At 44.0% G+C, this 19,563-nt stretch overlaps 1 protein-coding gene across 1 annotated transcript in view; it reads left to right on the forward strand.

Annotated features, from left to right (window-relative positions):
- LOC147306332 (MAM domain-containing glycosylphosphatidylinositol anchor protein 2-like) overlaps positions 1-19,563 on the forward strand; it is a 153,865-nt gene that overhangs the window by 72,183 nt on the left and 62,119 nt on the right. The window contains exons 7-8 of the mRNA XM_086274306.1: positions 13,693-14,022; positions 15,567-15,881. Coding sequence (XP_086130432.1) covers positions 13,693-14,022; positions 15,567-15,881 — 645 coding nt within the window. The remainder of the gene's footprint in view (positions 1-13,692; positions 14,023-15,566; positions 15,882-19,563) is intronic.

Raw genomic sequence — 19,563 nt, forward strand, 5'->3', positions numbered from 1 at the left:
CAACCTCAAATACTCATTCTGTTTCAAAGCAGCTACTTCCATACCAAAAAGTTTATAGCTACTTACTGGCCTTTCCTGACCCATAGTCTTTAACATGATTTCCACTTTTTTTCCAGATGCATTTAACTGCATCATCAACGCCTCAGTGCAAAAAGCTGCAGAGCTGCCGGGATCAAGAAAGGCGTACGTCTCCACAACCTTCGTCCCATTTTCCAACTTCACTTTTACTGGAACAACTGACAAGGCACATTCATTAGACCCGGCCCCAGTATGGCTATCAAAGTTCAAAGAAACAAGAGCATTTGAGACTAATGATTCTTTACATTCAGCTTTAGCTGCTTGCCAAGCTTTACTCATGTGGCCTCTCTTTAAGCAATCAAAGCATAAACCTTTACTTTTAAGGAATGTCACCTTTTCTTTGTTGGCTTTTAGTTTGAATGAGTCACATACGTCCAAAAAATGAGTTTGGTCACAAAACAAGCACCGAGTTTGATCTAACCCTTTATCTTCATGGCTTATCTGAGTCCGTTCCGGTTTGTGTTTGTCATTGATCTGTTCTGAAACTACAGCTACAGAAGTAGCAAAGCTACTGCTTTTAGTTTTAAGCGGTGTCTTTGATGGTTTTGAAGCCATCTTTTCTGTTGTGTTTTGACTTTCTCCAAAAACAGGATCTAATGCAGCTTTTGTTTGCTTTTCAAGAAAATCAAGAAGATCTTTAAATCCTGCTCTGCGATCGCACTTTTCTGTTATATCAACGATTATTAGTCGCCATTTATCACGAAGTCTAAAAGGCAACTTTGAAACAAGAATCCTCATATTGGTTGAATTTTCCAGCTCATCAAGAAACCCAGCTTCATCCATTGTGTTGAAGCAGCTTCTTAGAAAGAATGTGTAAGCTCGTAATGCTGAAGCATCATCAGACTTTAAAACTGACCAGTTAAGAGCCTCGTCTATAAATGCAGACGTTATCTTTGCTCCGTTACCAAAGTTCCACTCAAGCTGCCTTTTTGCCTCAACATAAGCTGTCTGTGGACTCATGTGCATACAACTTCTCACTAAAATTCTGGGCTGTCCTGTAGTAAACTGTTCTAAATAATAAAGCCTATCCTGCATATTATCAGTTTTAGTCTCTATTCCTTGTTCAAAAGCCTTAAGAAAGGATCTAAAACGCAAAGGATCACCACCAAAAACAGGAATGTCTATAGCTGGAAGCAGTGACAACCTCTGTTGGTTTACAAGCATCTGAGTAATTTCATTTTGCTTTGTCATAATCTCTATTAGGGCACTGCTGTGAACATCAACCTGTGAAGAGATTGGCCTTGGGCTTTCCCCTTCTGGTTTGACCTTAGCAGGTGCATGTGTCTCTAGGGGCATTGGCAAAGGAGAATGAACTAAAGGGGCTTTCTTTGTTCTTGGAGCCTTTTGAGCTGTAGCAGCAGGTATGAACTCAGTAGATGTTCCAGAAGGCGCTGTAATCCCGCCTTCTGATTCAACCTCAGCCCTGGATGCAAGGCTCTGCCGATCCTGAGCAGAGGTGAGAATTTGCCTTTTTGCATCAGCCTTAACCAACTTAGTTCTTAGAGCCAATGCTTCTTTTCTTGCTTTTAATTGAACTTCTTCCAGTTCGAGCGCATGTTTTTCTTGCAGTGCGTCCACCTCCGCTTTTAAAGCGGCTCTTTCCACTTCAGCTTCCATCAGCGCCATTGAAGCCGCACGCGAGCTTTTACTCCTTAAACTTAAGGCTGCAGTAACATTACTGGGCGCTTTACTAGAGCCCTTGCTGACAGGTTTAGCAACTCGTTCAGAAATCATGTCGCTCGCTTCTTGTGCTACTTGTGAGACACTATCATGCGGCGCAATGTCACTGTCATGAGATGCTACCTGTGATTCAACATTAGAGGCTGCAACTTCATCCTTTTGTGGATCAGGGTCTGCATTTATCCAAGTGTCGATTTCATGCAGAAAGTCTTTAAAACTGATCAGCTTAGGTTCATACCAATCGCTGTGATCCGTTTCTTTTTCATCATCGTTCAGCAATTTTTGAACTGAAGTCTGTAAGTCCATAAACTCTCCCAAATAATCATTAAATGTTCTCATGTGTTCATCTATGGAGGCTTTTGATTCTCCAGCATCAATGAGAGCATTAATGTCATTTCGTTTTCTTGTCAGAACGCCAAGCTTCGCTCTGCGTTTTTTAATTAAATTAAAAAGCTCTCTTTCTTGTTCCTCCATTTTAACCAGCAAATTCGTTTCACAAGGTCCAAAAGATAATTGTTTAATACAAATGTTTCATGTTGCAGCTCAGCATCTCGGTTGATCCAAACAAAGTTTCGCATTTACTCACGAACTTTGCGTTATTTTTTCAGTCCATTCTGCGAAGATCCAGTCTTCCAAGTCCAATCTTGCAAGCTTTTCCATCTTCCAAGTTGACATCCAAGCGAGTCAAAATGATTTTTTGACTTAAATGTCGCGGCCTTTTACGTTCCAAACACCAAAAAGGTCCAAGAAAAGGCCGTGGGTGGCAACGGGAGGTTTGTTTTAGAACGCACTTCTGACTCCATTGTTTAAAAGTCATATGTGGTTTATTTCGTGGAAAATTATAAACAAAAATCAGCCAAATAACTTCTTAAAACTTAAAATTAAACGAAAGTTAACTTAATTTGCTTTAACAACTTCAAAAGTGGTCAAAAAATCATTTTCTAACCCTCCCATCTTCCCATCTGACATTTGGCAAACAGAAAACAAAAAACCTCTTTACCACACCCATCCAGGGTGCTCTTAATCTCTTGATTAATGGGGTCCATAAGCTAATAAACCAATCACTTTCCAAAAGCTTCTCCAATAAAATTAATTACAAATTTACATAACAAAACCAGGTCAGAATATTCTTACACCTTCAAAGAAAAAACAAAAATGAATACAAATTGCATTTTATAAACATTCAACAAAAATGGCCACAACAGTAATACACGGTCCTTTCCATCTTTAGCTGCATAAAATGTGCTGATTGTTCACTGGCTACTGTATCGTTTGCACCTCCACTTCACATGCAGTCTTTTCTGCTAACAGGCTGTGAGCAGGATTCAAAGGATGTCTCTTCCTCTTTACAAGTTTCCACTGGTGACTCAGGAGTTATCCACTCAACCTCTCACGAGTGTCCCTCTGGGGAGAACAAGTGCAGCCACTCTGCTACAAGTGATACTCAGTACACAGAGTTACAATCAGTTATTGCCTCATCCAGCAGATGATGGTGGATGAGAAGATTTCCCAAGCTTGTGCAGCGTCAGGTCGAGCTTTATCCAATCTGAGAAGGCTTTGTATCCAGAATGACTTCATACAGGTGTCAGGCGTAAACCAGTGCTTTGTAACTGTTTCTTTGCTGATGTGAATCCAGCAAATAGCACTTTGGTTTGAGTTGGTTTTAAGAAGATAGAATAGAATAGAATAGAATTCAACTTTATTGTCATTGCACATGCACAGGTACAGGGCAACGAAATGCAGTTTGCATCCATCCAGATTATTTACACAGAGCTATACAGTAGTGCAGTTAAGATAAGTGAGGGTGTGGATAATTTCTACAGTTCAGTCCATGTTATTATTGTGTTTGAGGGTACAGTTGTCCATTGTGGGTGTGTGTATGTTCAGTCCATGAGTTTAACGTGGGTCAGATGTCAGGAGGCAGAGTTCAGGAGTCTGACAGCTGTGGGGAAGAAGCTGTTCCGGTACCTGGTGGTCTTAGTCCGGAGGCTCCTGTGGCGCCTCCCAGAGGGCAGGAGGGTGAAGAGTCCATGTGATGGGTGACTGGGGTCTTTGATGATTTTCCCAGCCCTTTTCAGACACCGCTTCCTGTAGATGTCTTTTATGGCAGGAAGTGGTGCTCCGGCGATGCGCTGGGCAGTTTTCACGACCCTCTGCAACGCCTTCCGGTCCGAGGCAGAGCAGTTCCCGTACCAGACTGTTATACAGTTGGTCAGGATGCTCTCGATGGTGCAACGATAGAAGTTCACCAGGATGTCTGAGGACAGGTGGTTCTTCCTCAGAGTCCTCAAGAAGAAGAGGCGCTGGTGAGCCTTCTTGACCAGCTTGGAGCAGTTGGTCGTCCAGGTGAGATCCTCGGAGATGTGGACTCCCAGGAACTTGAAGCTGCTCACACGCTCCACAGCCGTCCCCTTAATGTGGATGGGTGGATGTGGGTCAGCATTCCTCCTGTAGTCCACGATGAGCTCCTTGGTCTTCTCGGTGTTAAGCAGCAGGTTGTTTCTGTCGCACCACTCAGCCAGACGATCCACCTCCTCCCTGTAGGCGGCCTCATCGTTGTCACTGATGAGGCCAATCACCGTGGTGTCATCTGCAAACTTAATGATGGTGTTGGAACCATCAGCAGGTCTGCAGTCGTGGGTGAAGAGGGAGTAGAGGAAAGGGCTCATCACACAGCCTTGTGGTACACCGGTGTTCATTGTGATGGTAGATGAGCAGCGGTTATCCAGCCGGACGTGTTGGGGGCGGTTGGTCAGGAAGTCCAGTAACCATTTGCAGATGAGGGAACTGATGCCCAGGCCTGTCAGTTTCCTGATGAGCTGTGAGGGGTGGATTGTATTGAATGCTGAACTGAAGTCTATAAACAGCATTCTGGCGTAGGTGTTGTTGTTGTCCAGGTGTGAGAGGACAGAGTGCATTGCGATGGAGACTGCATCCTCTGTGCTCCTGTTCTGGCGGTATGCGAATTGGTGGGGGTCCAGGGTGGGGGGGAGACAGGATTTGAAGTGTGCTAGGACCAGCTGCTCTAAGCACTTAGTGATGATGGGGGTGAGTGCTACTGGGCGGTAATCATTGAGGCAAGATGGGTTGGAGTTTTTGGGTATCGGGACGATGGAGGTGGAGTTGAAGCAGGCCAGTACCACAGCGTGGGCCAAGGACAGGTTGAATATGGGTGTTGGACTTCCTCACTGGCAGAACTCAGGTGGTGAGGGTGGGCAGGTGCTTCTCCAACAGCATCACCATCAACACAGGAGCACCTCAGGGATGTGTCCTCTCGCCACTGCTCTACTCCCTCTACACTTCAGACTGTGTGGCCACCCATGGCTCCAACACCATTGTGAAGTTTGCTGACGACACAGTGGTGTTGGGTGCCATCTCCAACAACGATGAGGCCTACATGGATGAAGTGAAGAATCTGGCATCGTGGTGCCAGGACAACCACCTCCAGCTGAACGTCAGCAAGACCAAGGAGCTGGTGGTGGACTTCAGAAGGGGTCAGCACAGAGACTACAAGCCCATCATCATCAATGGAGCTCCAGTGGAGAGGGTGCAGTCCTTCAAGTATCTTGGTGTCCACATCTCCTCAGACCTGACATGGGCTGCCCACATTCAGGTCCAGACCAAAAAGGCTAGGCAGCGCCTGTATCACCTACGACAACTGAGGAAGTTCAGGGTCTCTCCAAAGATACTCAGGATTTTCTATACAGGCGCTGTGGAGAGCATCCTCACACAGAACATGACATCGTGGTTTGGGAACAGCTGTGTGAAGGACCAAAAAGCTCTCCAGAGAGTGATCCGTACAGCAGAACGCTGCTGCAGGATTGCTCTCCCCCCGCTTCAGGACACCTACACCAGGAGATGCCGGACTAGAGCAGCGCAGATACTGAAGGACCCGTCCCATCCTGGCAACAAACTGTTCCAACTTCTGCAATCTGGTAGAAGGTTCCGCATCTTCCGGGCAAGGACAGAGAGACTCAAGAGGAGCTTCTATCCCCAAGCCATCCGTGCCCTAAACACACACACCCGCCCTCTCACATCATCTATAATTGACTGAGTCAGGACTCTTCCAGACACTAAACCAAGGCACAATGTACATTTCAATTCCTTTAATTTTAAATATGTTTATATTGTCTATCCTGTAAAATAGTCAGATGTCTATTCATATTAATGTACAGAATTCACCTGCTTGCTGCTACTACTGCACATTCACCCAGTGTATATACTATATATATATATATATATATATATATATATATATAATGTTCTTCCTCTACACCCCCCCCCCCCAATTTTTGCACATGTCGAGGAGCGTGTCAGGCTACATTTCACTGTGTGTTATACTTGTGTAACTATGCATGTGACAAGTAATAAAGAACCTTGAACCTTGATATGCCTGTGAGCACTCCTGCAAGCTCCCCAGAAGATGTCAGAGGCATCCTGAGAGCTCGGAAAGAAGAGCGTTTGTGAAGACGTTTCACCTCTGAGAAGCTTCTTCTGTTCTAGGGTCAAATGGTTTTAATTGTTTTCATCTTCATCTAAACTAAGTGCTGGTCGGCTATTTTCATCCTCTCTCTCGGATTGTTCTGGTTCAAACTGGAAAGGTTGAACAGGAGCCATTTCCAGTGCGCCGCTAACTGTGAACTGGATGCAGTGCAACCGTTTGACGTCACTACCCAGAGTGCATTGAGAAGTAAATAACAATGGCGGCCTACTGGTGAATCGTTTTATATAAAATGTGCTTAAAAGGAAAACATCTGGTGTATTTTAATACCACATATATGTTATTGAAAGCACAGAGCATATTTCAGCTCAAACATGTGTTAACAGCCGGGTTCCCTTTAAGGACACGCTGCATGTGGTGATACCCAGGCTAATAACCGTGTGGGAATTACCTCGTACGTGCAAACAGCTTTATTCCCACCACCTGTGTTAGATTTGGCACTTTTCATAGATCTTAATAAAGAAATGGGAACAAATGTGTTTTTGTTTCCAGCTGGTTCTTTGCTAAGTTGTCTGTTATATGTAGTCACAACACTGGTTCAACTCTTAGTTGTTTTATGAATGAGTCATGGGTCAATATTAAGTGGCTTCATTAAACAAAGGAGAAACAGTGAAAAAGCAGCCAGTGTCCACAGATGAAGCTGCAGGCTGTCAGAACAGCAGCGTAGTATAACGAGCTGTGAATGTCAGAGTCATTCACACGTGTCACCATTTTTCCTGCCTCCACACATAAACCTGACGTTACTGTGTATTTGCTCCCTCATTGATCTCACCACATGACAGGTGACATTTATGAGCAGCTAATCAGTCGGCAGTGGTTTCACGGTAGAGCCGACGCAGCGCTGACAGCACATGTATGTGTGCGCAAAGGACTCGTTTCATCTCGAGCATGTTGTTCTCTTTAAGCTGCTACAGTACAGCACTAACATCACACATACGACTGTGTTCTGACAGAGACGGAGCTATGTGTGCGTGTGTGTGTGCACGACTGCATCCACCTCTAGTTATGCAACAGACCTTTTACTGACGCAGTAAAACACACACGCAGCGTTTTGTTCTGAGGCGTTCTTGCTTTAATCTTAATGAACAAGGACAATCAGCTGCTCGCCTCACACACTGCAGCTATTTATACACACACACAGTCAGCATATGTTAAGGTATTTGTAGTGATTTGGGGGATGGGTTTCTTTGTCTTAATCCTCATTTTGATTGGTTACATGTATCTAAACCAGGCAGTCAGTTTTGGGGCTGCGACTTCCCTTAAAGGCAAGTCCTTCAAAGTACAATGTAAGGTTACGATTTAACTACCCAATCTAACAATAATCATTTTGCAATTAAGCATATTAATTTGACAACATCCAAGGGATTTGAAAGAACTTAAAATTAAAGTCTCTATTTGTCTTGTAGAAATCAAAACTATGTCCAAGTTCTTGGCCATTTTAAATGTTCTACTGCATTTATTGCTACTGAGTTGTTTTGGGAGTTTACATGCACATCATTCATGCAGAGAAACTTACAACAAGAAAAAAACAACAGCAACAAAACATCTGTACTATTGAGTGTTTGTTACCAGCAGTAAGGCAAGAACTTTGCTTCCAAATATGTTCACTGGGAGGAAGTCCCTGGTCCCCCGTCTTCATCTTGGTCTGTTTTCTTATTGCATCGTGTTTTTGTTGCCTCCATACCTGAAGGAAGACACTCGCTCTCATTGAGGAATCCGAATTTTGCAGATCAAATTTTTGTGACGTTTCAGGCGTTTCTCATGATGCAGCCGCAGCTTGGTTAGTCATGACTAAATAAAGTTAAATAGGCAAACATTAGAAAGTTAACCTGGTTTTTATATTCTATTTAAATCTAAAAGGAAATTTCTAACTTCAACTATGAATTGTTACCACACATAATTTGAACATAATTAGTAAGGGTTCATTTCATTTGCAGAAACGATCCAACCTCTGAGCCAAAACTATCGTAACAGATTTCATTTAATCATTAATAAACACACTGCTTTACCTACATTAGGACCAATCAAAGTATCCTTTACCTCCGGGCACCAATAAGTACAGTATTAAAGATCTGTGCGTGATAAGGCAAGCTGTACGATTTTAGAATGGATTTCTTAATTTTAATTTCCACTGATGTTACGAGTCGATTTAACATGAATGGTAAAGGATAGATTTCTCACCTTAGTCCTGATTTTGATTGATATATGTGCCATATTTCTTAATCTTAGACATATTGATGTAGTACCAGAGTACACTGATCATTAAAGGTTTTGTCACTGATCTCAAGGGTGGATATCCTAAGTACAAAAGCATGCCTGTGTTTAAAAACTATAGTCATTGTTACACCTGACTCATTATTGTTGGCGGCGTTTCTACACAAATACACTCCGCTTTAACCTAAATGGGGACATTCAATGGGAAACTTTCTTTAGGGAACTGGTGAATACAATAAACTCTGATTATTAAACATTTGCTTGTGTTAAGGCAGACCTTCCCAAAGTGTGGGGCCCGCCCCCTAGGGGGGGCGCAGAGCCATTGCAGGGGGGGGCGCGGTATGAAAAGGGGAAAAAAACAAAAAAAAACAACGCTTGTGCACTGCTAGCATGTTAGTCCCCAACCCCGGGCCACAGACCGGTACTGGGCCGTGAGTCGTTTGGTACCAGGCCGCAAGAGTTGAGGCTCGAATGTGAAATTTATGGTTTTCAGGGTTTTTATCGTTAACTCGGTTTCCCTGGGTCTTTCCCGTGTGTTATGAAAGAATTGTAAAGATTTACACGTTACCATAGCGACCAGAGAGCATAAAGGGGCAGAGAGGAGGATGTTACTCAGTGTTACTGGGGCATTTTAGGAGGAGGCTGCTAATAAAGTTACACAATTACACAGTGAATTCGGGTTTATTATTATATTTACAAAATACCACCGTTTGTGTCTCGGTCGTATCATATTATATGGTTGTATTTATCTCCACACCTTAAAGGCCGGTCCTTGAAAATATTGTCTGACATTAAACTGTCCGTGGTGCAAAGAAGGCTGGGGACCGCTGATCTAAAAGGTACTTTTGAGGCCACCATCATTTGCAGCTGTGGATCGTCTTCTTGCACAGACACGCTCTGTTCACCTGGTTTGTTCACGAATGGGCCGTGCATCCATTCTTTTGAAGTTCGGGGGCTTTTTGTGGTTGGGAAGTACCGCTTGAACTCTTTTGAAAGCAGAGATGTGTGGTCTCGCACAAGCTGGGAGAATTTTGCCTCCATCTCTTCCCAAGGCCCTGCTAATGCTTGAAACATGTCAAATATCCCTCTGTGCACTTGGCAACCCCACAATTCAAGTTTGGCTTTGAATGCAGCTACTTTGTCAACTTGAAGGGACGATTTGCGACCCTGTCACTGAAATGTGCTGCTGGTTAGGACTTGTTTTTCCTGAAAGAAACCTCAGCAGTAGCTCTTGTAACTCCAACTCTGGCCAACGATGGACAGGCAGCCATCCTTTAGCATCCTTTACCATTTGTGCCCAACATCCATCTCTGCATCCATCAAAGCTGCTCGAGCAGATATGAGTGTAGGGGTGTTTGCTTTGATGTAGTTCATGACTTTAACTACGTTATTCAATATGCCAACATTTCCCTGTGAATGACACACAGACTCACATGAATAATGGATTAACAAAACAAGATTCTGGTGAATCGTTGCATATTCATACAACAAAGTGATTTATCCAAGATAATCTGAACGTGCTGGTGAGTGTGAACTGGTGTAACTGGACCGCTTTATACATCAGACATCGTCCTGACGATCCATCATCATCAAGATTTCTTTGCTAATGCACTAAAGGAGCTATAAAAACTCCTACAGACACTGATCACACAGATTCAAACAATTCATGTACAACAAACATGAAAATGTGACACGAGTTCTGTAGGATCAAAGGCAAAGCATCATCGATCCTGTTTGTAGTGACAATAGACAGTTTTAGTGTTACACTGGTGGGTAGCACTGTTGCCTCACAGCAAGAAGGTCCTGGGTCCACAGCCGCCATGTAAGTGGCGTCAATGCAAACATCCTCTGTTGGTCTCACCCATTTTCCCAGTGCAGCATTCATCAGTGTCCAGATTGGAAAAAGTAAGCAACATTTAAAACGCAGTAACTCGTTTACACTTCTTTAACCATCTTGAGCAGTAAAGTCTCAGTTGGAGCCACTTTGGTACTTTGTAAACGTTGTTATTTTTTCATCACCTAGAATGACGTCTGCAATGAAGGAATCAGAAAATGAAGCGTTTTCATCACGCGTGATGCCGCGGATCAGTCTGGACAGAACAGTCGTGATGAGGGTAATGAATCCTGTCAGCAGTTAGAGTGAAGAGCAGCACGTTGCTGTGGACGGTCCCAGGATTAAACTGAACAAATGGCTTCAGTAATAATTAAGCCCCATTCAGACGGATTAGTTGCTCTACAGCAGGAAGGGTGATTCTAATAATTTAAAATATGAAGAGACAAGACAAAATATGTGGGTGTCATTGCTATGATAGGAACTAATGAGATACTGACGTGGGAAACAAGCCTACACAACAACCATTGTGCCACCAAACAAATTACTGAGTCAGGGCTCCAGACTAACCTTCTGCCACGGTTTTTAAAAAAGGCGCACCACTAACCCTAACCCATTCCCCACCAGTTAGGCACACCCAAATTTTTCAACTGCATTGCTTAACACCGCAGTTTTACATGTGCACTTTTTTGTGGGGGAAATTGCCGTCCACACAGACAATATTAACTTGTAAATGATTCACTAACAATGTTGTCAACACAAAGTTCTTTATTTAGAGCACATTTCTAAGGAAAGATAAGTTACTGAAAAAGTGCTTGTGCTTAAAGTGCGTTGGCACTCTTTGGCAGTATTGTAGACAATGTTAAACTTAATCATCTCATCGGCTCCTCCGACGACCTGCTTGCTGCCGCTGAAAGGCAGTGTTAGAGGGGACACTTGGGCAGTTATCGCAGCATATAATGTGTTTCCTGGATACACTGTGCTTTTTCAGCATTCAGAGGTTGATGGCTCCGTGTCAGAGCTGGCTATGAATTTCAGACAGATCAGGCCTTAACTTAACAAAAAATGTATCAATAGTTCTTTTCATCTTTTCTTATTACCCACAGCTACATCCCCTCTGTCAGGCCTAGGCTGCTCATGAGGGCTGGGCATCATCACTGATTTCTATATTCAATTCTGATTCACAAGGTCCTGATTCGATTCAGTTTTGCCTGAGACAGTCAGAAATATTATAATTCTGATCATTTATCAGAACTGATACATGTGAGACTTTAACAGAGGTGTGAGCATCACAGTAGAGGCCTTTGTGTCAAAGTAACTGAGGATAAAACAGAAAAACATGAAGGAGATTTTCCTGGCCTGGATTTTTATAGCAGAGAAACTTAAAAATATTCTGCAATATTGCATAATTTGAAAAAGTTTAAATTTCTTCAGTAGTGAACAGCAGAAATGAGGCTTTCTTGTCTGAGGTCATTTAAGTAACAAAGACAGCAGCCGGCAGCGCTGTAAGCAACGGTAGACTGATGGGTAATAAGCGAATGCAAAAAACAGAGATTTGAGACGGGAAGCTGTTCTTGACGTGCAGAGAGAGACAGCTGTGCATGAAGTGCATTTTATCGTGGTGGAAGCAAAACAGCAAAAGTCAGAGTGAATTAATGGCGACATTTATCAAATGTGAATTGTAGCACGATATATACATAAATGTGTGTGTGTACAGGTACGAACCCTGTGAGTAGACTGACTTAGCCTTAGCTAAGGAAGTAGAGCAGGTCATCTGCCTGATCTAGATCCTTCTGCCCCAGTCTGCATGCCAATGTATGAACTGAATCCTGAGGTCCTCCTGATGCACTGTTAGATAGAAAACAAGTGCTCGGGGCTACGACACCTGTGAAGGGCTTTGAGTGCTCCACCAGCAAAGAACCAGTCAGTTTAAAATGGAAACAATTGTGAATTCAATAAGTTAAATCGAGGTGACGCAGATACTAAAAATCTCAGAGGAGTTCGATTCACAGTGACTACAACCTCAAGGTCAAAGGTCAACTTTTTGGAAAATCCTATGAATGCTTTAATTCAAGGACAAAGTGGTGCAGCATTTAGGTGTGTCTGCCAGGAGGGAGCACTGCTGTCATTATTTTGAGCTTTTGCTGCAAACTTTAAAAAGTATATTAACCTCCTGGGACCTGCGTCCACATATGTGGACATCACATTTTGGGTCATTTAGACCAAAATACTGTCCACGAGGACATTATGCTGCCACTGTTCCATCAAAATTTAAAACGAATAATGTGTGGCTCTCATTGTTCTTAGGAACAAAAATCGGGTAAAAACAAATCTGGTGACTCTTTGTTTTTAGATTCATCGGGTCCAATATTCAAACATCAAAGAGAAATTAAAAATGCTGCTGTGGGAGAGTTCGGGTCTTTGGAGGTTAAAGATTTACTAAATACAATTTGAACCCCAACGAAACAAGAGCATCCAGGGAAAGCTGTGGATGCTCTGAAAGATGATCATAAAACATCCAACCCCTGAGTCTTTATATAGAGGGGTACTTTGTAATATAGCTAACATTTCTGTTCAAATGCGCGCGTGACAGATGCTAATAGATAGTAAGAACCTGACTGGTCGTCGCAAAAATTCAGTTGCAGGTTTTGAGTTGGACACTGTTCATAAATCCGTCAGGTTGATGCTGCAGCCTTTTGAATAATTTAAGGACCTGAGTTCCACAAAACAGCGGTTGTTTCTGGTAAATGTCAAACTTGTTGGACCCTCTGTCGGCTTGCTGCTGAACTGCTGCTCTTTCAGTTCATTCCTAGGCTCAGATTGGCTCATTGAGTCAGATACTCTGTTCGGCAGTTCATCGTTTTTGATATTCATCTTGGTCCACGCTAAGGCTGTCCCCATAAATACCCCCAAATATCACCTTTATTTGGATACATAGTTGACAGCTAACTCACACTTGTAATAAAGTTACTCCTTTTCAGCTCCTCTTCACACACTCGTGTTTGATGTCTGGTTTTAAATTTACCTGGCAGATGAATGGTCTGTTTTTGTCCTGCTGGGAGTAAAATTATTTATGAAGAATAAAGCTGAACGCTTGCTGTCGGAGACGTTCAAGGACTCACGCTCCCTCAGATAAAGCACGTTGTTTATTTCAGTCGCACTTATTTAAACGGACACTCAGCCCTCACCTCCACAGACACATCAAACCACAACACCTGAGCATCTTCATCTTCTTTACTGCATCTTCTTTGTCAACTTACAACCGGATTGTTCTCTGAATATGTTGGAAGTTCGGTCGAGGACACTGATGTGTTTTAGTGTTTGTGTCCTCTACTTCATCTTCTCTGTCCCCAAATGTTTGTCTTTCTTTGTCCATTATGTCACGTAGGTCTCCGTAAAGGTCGCTTTTGGATCACACCTGACCCTTACCACAATGATGACAATATCCAGATTGGACGGGAGGTGAAGATCAGCTGCCAGGTAGAGGCCACGCCCCCAGAGGAACTGCAGTTCAGCTGGCTGAAGAACGGGCGGCCTCTGAGGAGTTCAGAGCGGATGGTCATCACCCACACTGACACAGACGTCTCGCCGGGAACCACCAACCTCGACATCATCGACCTCAAGTTCACCGACTTTGGCACCTACACCTGTGTGGCATCACTAAGGAACGGAGGAACCCCAGAGATTAGCATTGATGTCAACATTTCATCCACCACAGGTGAGGCCAGCTCTTATGGTAGGTGGAGTTAACAAACAGCTGCCAGCTCAAATATGCATGCTAATGAAATACACACTAATCACAGCTGCCCCGGTGACTTGGCAGCCCCTTCGAAGCAGCTGTTGTGATCAACACTAGAGCCTGATTGGACATGGGGCTGCGGCACTGAAGGCCAAGCAGTCGGTCACCCCTGAACCACGCTCAGCTAGCTCGTCAGCTCTGCATAGGGCAGCTCCTCACAGCTGCTGATGACAGTCATTCAGATAAAGCGTGAACTTTGCCGCACACAGAACTGAGGCTGATTATAAAACCGCCCACTCCTCATATCGGGTTTTCAGAAATAATATCTTGCAGCTCTGAATTGTTTTCTTTGAACCTTGTCATCTGTGACAGCTGTTTGACGCATCCTGCATCATTTCAAAAACATACAGTGGGAATGAACTCATGTACACTTGTCACTGGCTGGTTTCCTCTGTGCCACCAAGATTAAAATAATAGTTGTTTAGTCCTTGAACTGTGGTACAAAGCTCTGAGCTTCTGCAGATACAGAGAGGAGCAGACCTTCAGACAGATGTCAGGCAGATGAACGACTGCCGGCGGCTTCCTGTTTGTTCATGACCTTGGCAGAGTGAAAGAAACAGTCAGAGAGCCCGAGAGGAGGCGGGGGTAATCGAACTCCCGCTTTAGTCCAAACTGTGCGTGACGCCTGCTGACGCATGAAGGTCACGCTTGGGTCACTCCTGAATCCCCATAAGGAAAATAAATGCTAGAACAGTCCAGCAGCTCTCTCAGTGTCACTCTAGATGAAGGACGAGTTCTCCATCAGACACGAAACAAAAACATTTTGTGTGTGGAGGCAAAGTTAACCTCACAGATGAGTCAGAAAGCAAAGGCATTATACCCACTGCAGCCTTATGAGGGGCGCCACAGCAGGACGCTCCACGTCACCCTCCTGGTGCGCCTCCTCCAGCTCGTTAGGCAAAAGTCTGGATTAATGCTCCCTAATTAGAAAGCACTGGACTTTATTCCTCTTCCTTCAACAACCACGCGCGGTATGAAAAGAAAAGAAAACACTTGGACACTGCTGGCATCACGGACAGGTTTTTGACGGGGCGCCCACACCAACGCAAAGCAGGAGACGAAGCATCGCTGAATCGTCCACACGTGAACGCAAAAAAGGAGTTTTTAAAAACTTGTTTTCGGTGATTCGAAACGCCGTTTACGTGGACGAAAGGTCCAAACGCATAGAAACGTTTTTAAAATACCCGTGTAGGTGCGGACGCAGCGTAAAAGAGTTAGTAGCTCATTTATTTGATTCATTTATTTGTAATTTAATGCAGTTTACATTTTTAGTTTAAGTGTTTACTAAATGTTTGAAGGTTGAAACAAACTGCAGTGGAGTTTGAAACAAATATGTGCGTGTGTGTTTGGAGGATGTGTTTGTGTGCGGGGGTTTCTCATGCACAGCTGTAGACCTGCTCCTCTTTTATTCTGAAGGGTCCAAACCTTGGCAGTTAGCAGATATCCTGTCTCTGTCCCTGTAGTTCCTCCAGAGCTCACCGTCCCCAGGGGGCGCTCTCACCTCATCGCTCAGGAAGGCGACACCGTAGACCTGCAGTGCCTGGTCTCTGGAAAACCCAAACCCATCATCCTGTGGTCTCGGGTGGAGGAGAGCGGGGTGGCGGCGGCGGCAACGGCACTGATGCCAGACGGCTCCGTTCAGACGGAGAGCTACGACGGCATCCTGAGGATCAGCAACGTGACCAGAGAGATGAGCGGGACGTACCGCTGCCAGACGAGCCAGTACAACGGCTTCAACGTCAAGCCCAGAGAGGCCTTGATACAGTTGGTGGTGCAGTGTGGGTAACACGCATACGTCACTCAGCCACACACACAGCTCCACGATGTCACAACATTCAGAAACATAGTTTTATTCATCAGTGAGCTGTAGCCAGGAAGCAGAAGGCTGAGTCAGTTTCTCAGGCATCAGGATTCCCACACAAAGTTCTTGAAGTTCTTTCAAGTGTCTCGGAGAACGTGGAGGCAGATCTGGGAACAAACCATCATTGCTCCTGTAACAGGTGTTCATTCAAACTCAACGTGGCTCCTCTCACTGACGTCCACTCAAAGAGTTGAGTTTACAGGCTGGCTACGTTCACTCTGCAGGTCGTGATGCTCAATTCTGATGTTTTTGTCTGCTTCTTCACACTACAAATAAAATGCGACAGCAAACGCGCTCTAGTGTGAACGCTCAACACGCCCGCATGTGCAAAAGAAGACGTCACACACAGCGTGCTCTGTTTAGACCCAGAGCAACAGTATGTTTGACTGATGGCCTTAATATAAAGAGTTCGGACTTCACGTTTCCCAATTTTTGCTTTAAGTTATTTTGTTATTTACATAATAATGTAAATAACCTAATAATGATCCTTATTGCTGTTTTAGAGGAGCGGTGCTTCAAAGGATAGCTGCAGATTTCTGTCAGAATCTGCAGATTATACAGGACAAATAAAATGTTTACGTTGTCTTCCCAAGAGTTTCGCTGGATGTCCAGGAAGCGTTCACCATGTCTTCTCCGGCGCTGATAATTGGCGCCTGTCTTGTGTCGGTGACGTAAAAGACGGATTTAATGCGACATGACCATCAAGCAGCAGTCGCTTTCTGAAACATCGGATATGTGTCGGATTCAGTACCACACACGAAAGTGACCCAGAGCGGATTTGAAAATATCAGATTTGTGCCGTTCACACTGTCACACCATGATCGGATAGATGGTCGCACAGGGTCAAAAAATCGGATTTGATGCGCTTTCGCCTGCAGTGTGAACGTAGCCTATGAAGTGTCCAAAAATCTGTGAGGGGCACGTTTGCTGAGCCTGGTAGATGAGTGAGGCATTGACACCACAGCACTTCCTGCAACAATAACTGTTATTAACAGGAACTCTACTTGATTTTGTTGCTGTAATGAGCTGAGGTTCAGCTCCTGCAGGACTCGTGTACGTGATTATTTATCAGAGGGGAAGTCTGTTATGCATAATTACTGCACGTTTTCCCGTCAAAGATCTCCTTGCAGCTCACACCGTAACATCTGCTGCTCATGTAAACAGCCACCAACAACTGCTGCTTTAGCCCCTAAAATACCCAGAATGCATTGTGGAGCTGACTCCTAAGCCCTGCAGAAGAAATGTCACACTGATCAAACCGATCACCAGAGCAGACAGCTCCAGATCAGTTTGATACAAACAGCAGATCAGTTGAAAGACACACCGACAGCTGCAGCTCAGCAGGTACGCGTTTCACCGCCGCGGGCGCTCGGGCCGATGCTGACGGACACATGCTGCCTGCCTGTCTCGGACAGAACTGAATCCACCACCTTCCAGTCACGCTCTGTCTAACCTGCAGGCTGCTGCGTCGCACAAAATAGCATCACAGGATGTGACGGGAAGACTTGCAGCTCCTGGCTTCATGCCACACTAAAAGGCTGTCAGAGCAAATCTCCTCTGCAGCTCGGATGGGCCTCGTTCTGCAGAGCGCAGACACTCACAGGAAATCAGCAGCCCGGGCTTTGAGTTTAAGGAACAAAACCTGACTCATAGTTTGAAAAACAAATCTTCTTAGTGATGCTTTATTTTTCCTTTTCGTTTCCTGACAAGTCAACATTATTAAATGCCGAGCAGATTTCATCCAAATCTGACATTTCAACAATGTTATCAACAAACCAATCTAGTATCTGAAGACTAAGAAGAAGGTGGCTGAAAATGTAGGTTGAAAATAAAACCAATTATTAGACATGTTTTAATAGATTAGGAAAACTCTGTGACCCCACCTACACAGTACGGTAAAGACTCTACAGTAAGACAGTCAGACCTCCCCGTATGAGCAAACGCTTGGTGACAGTGGGACAGAAAAACTCCCTTTGAACAGGAAGAAACCTCCGGCAGAACCAAGCTCAGGGAGGGGCGGGGCCATCTGCCGGGTTAAGGGTTAAGGAGAGGGAGACAGGACGGAAGAGAGACAGAGAGGTCTATTAGCACATAGTGATTGAATAAGAACCAGTGCATCATGGGAATTCCCCAGCAGCCTAAGGGAGGATTCAGGGTCACCTGGTCCAGCCCTAACTATATGCTTTAGCAAAAAGGAAAGTTTGAAGCCTAATCTTGAAAGTAGAGATAGTGTCTGTCTCCTGAATCCAAACTGGAAGCTGGTTCCACAGAAGAGGGGCCTGAAAACTGAAGGCTCTGCTTTTAAATACTCTACAACAAGTAAAATAATGATTTAATGTTAGACATTTTCAAACATTTCATATTAAAAATGAATAGAAGAATAGAATCACATAAAAACATGTTTTTTCCATTTTCACTGAAATCAGACTTTTGTAGACAGAAGGTGTTTAATGGTGTTCAGCCACAGTAAGCAGATTACAGTCAGGTTATAGGTGGATTACTCTGAAATAAGTGAAACAACGTTTAAGTCACAGCGACACAGATTTAACTTCTAAGTGTACGTGAATAGAAAATCTCCCTGAGCCTCGAGAAACCTGCTGACAGACAAATAAACACGAGTAAATCTGTGAGCGAGAAGCGAGCTGTACAGCACAAAACCTTGTGAGCAACATTTCAAATGAGCTGTTTCAGGGTTCACTTTGACAATAATCCCTCACAGGCTCTTACTGGATGTGACTGGATTACAGAGGAGACAGTGATGTGTGGTGGTGACAAGTTAAACAAGTTAACCTTTTTTGATTATTATTATTATTAAAGTGCAATTCGAAAATGTTTTTTTTGAAATGAAGACTTAAAAAGCATTTTTAAAATCAGTTTATTAAATTGGAATTCAAAAATGAATTCACAAATGCAGATTTTATTCTACAATTCATTAATTAAGCACAGAACTGTTTGGCTCTTGTGGTCCTCCGTACTGTAGCAGCTGTTTAAAATCACACCAAGGGACGGGGGGGGGGGGCTTGGACGTTTGACCCATTGTTCTCTGGAAAATATTACAGCCTAGGAGAGCAGCTGCTTTATTAAAACCAAATGATTACAAACTTCAAATCAATTAAAATACCTCTGAGGCACAGGAATGTGCAGGTCTTAACTCAAAGCTGGTGCTTTCTCAGGGTTAATGGCAACATGTGCAGTAAGTTGCCTTCAGGTGAATCATGGTCAGTGCATCTCTCTGAGTGCATCCTAACAGCAGCTTTCATTTGCCAAAGACAGTATGATGTGGTAAACATGGCCATCGCTGCATTGTAGCATGAAAAGCGTGACACAGATGCCCCAAACTGCTGAGCGGATGTTGAAACAACAGCCACTCTCCCGCCTACAGTGTCATTAAAGAAGGTTGCTGCATGAAACAATGTGAAACAAATTCCACTAAAATCCCAGAATCTCGTTTTCAACATTTTTATTATCTTTAATAAAATCCAGCATTGCAGTGATGCGCACATCATTGCATTCTGTTGCGATTACCTCGTACATTAAATTGTTCTTCGTTTGGCCCTGAAGTGTCTCGTGGAGCAGCTGCTCAAACTGCAGGAAAGAGC

Source organism: Aulonocara sp. 'chitande type north' Nkhata Bay, linkage group LG19, assembly GCF_057382095.1.
Source record: "Aulonocara sp. 'chitande type north' Nkhata Bay isolate Kocher_YH1m ecotype deep benthic linkage group LG19, A_spYH_male_GT1.1, whole genome shotgun sequence".
Lineage (NCBI taxonomy): Eukaryota > Metazoa > Chordata > Actinopteri > Cichliformes > Cichlidae > Aulonocara > Aulonocara sp. 'chitande type north' Nkhata Bay.